The 705-nt window shown below is 63.0% G+C and overlaps 1 protein-coding gene across 1 annotated transcript in view; it reads right to left on the minus strand.

The window, feature by feature from the left end:
• LOC104132272 (low-density lipoprotein receptor-related protein 1) overlaps window positions 1-705 on the minus strand; it is a gene marked incomplete at both ends in the record, with an annotated part of 38,951 nt that overhangs the window by 34,006 nt on the left and 4,240 nt on the right. The window contains 1 exon segment of the mRNA XM_035900950.1: window positions 333-482. Coding sequence (XP_035756843.1) covers window positions 333-482 — 150 coding nt within the window.

Consider the following 705-nt stretch of genomic DNA (forward strand, 5'->3'; position numbering starts at 1 on the left):
ATCTCCTGATGCAGCCCAGGGTAGGGTTGGCTTCTGGGCTGCCAGCGCCCATGGCCAGCTCATGGCCAGCTTTTTGTCCCCCAGCACCCCCAGGTCCCTCTCCACATGCAGCAGCACCTTTCCCCATTCCCTTCCACCCCAGCAGCAAAGCGCGGTGGCTCCATGCAGATTTACACGCGACGGCCTGGGAAAAGGGGGTCTGAGCGCGGCCTTTGGTAGAGAAGCATCCCCTCCACAGCTGCCAGAGGTGGCAATGAGAATCTGCGCTTGGGCAGGGGCAGGAGAAAGGAAAAGGGCTTCAGGAACCAACCCCACCACCCTGCAGCTCTCACCCATGATGGCCAGGGCGGTCGCCTTGCTCAGCTGGCTCTTCACGGACTCGATCACCTCCAGGTCACTGCCGTCCAGGTTGCATCTGTTGATGGTGCCGTTGCCGGAGCTGATCCAGTAGAGTTTGCTCTCAGGGTAGTCAATGGCCAAGCCTGGAAAGCAGGAGACCATCAGCATCCCGGCAGTACACAGGGACCGTCACTGTCTGAGCGGTGGGATGGGAGGGGCGATGGGAAGAATGGGCGCCCAAGGTCCAGGTCACCCAGCACAAACCAGCTGCCAGCCCCCCAGGGCTGCAGGGCTGCCGGAGGGGGGGCCTGGAGGCTATTAGGGCCAGAAGGGGCACCGCAAGGTGGGGTTGCGGGGGGGTTCCGT

The sequence above is a fragment of the Egretta garzetta genome, unplaced genomic scaffold (genome assembly GCF_000687185.1).
Source record: "Egretta garzetta isolate BGI_Z169 unplaced genomic scaffold, ASM68718v1 scaffold928, whole genome shotgun sequence".
NCBI lineage: Eukaryota > Metazoa > Chordata > Aves > Pelecaniformes > Ardeidae > Egretta > Egretta garzetta.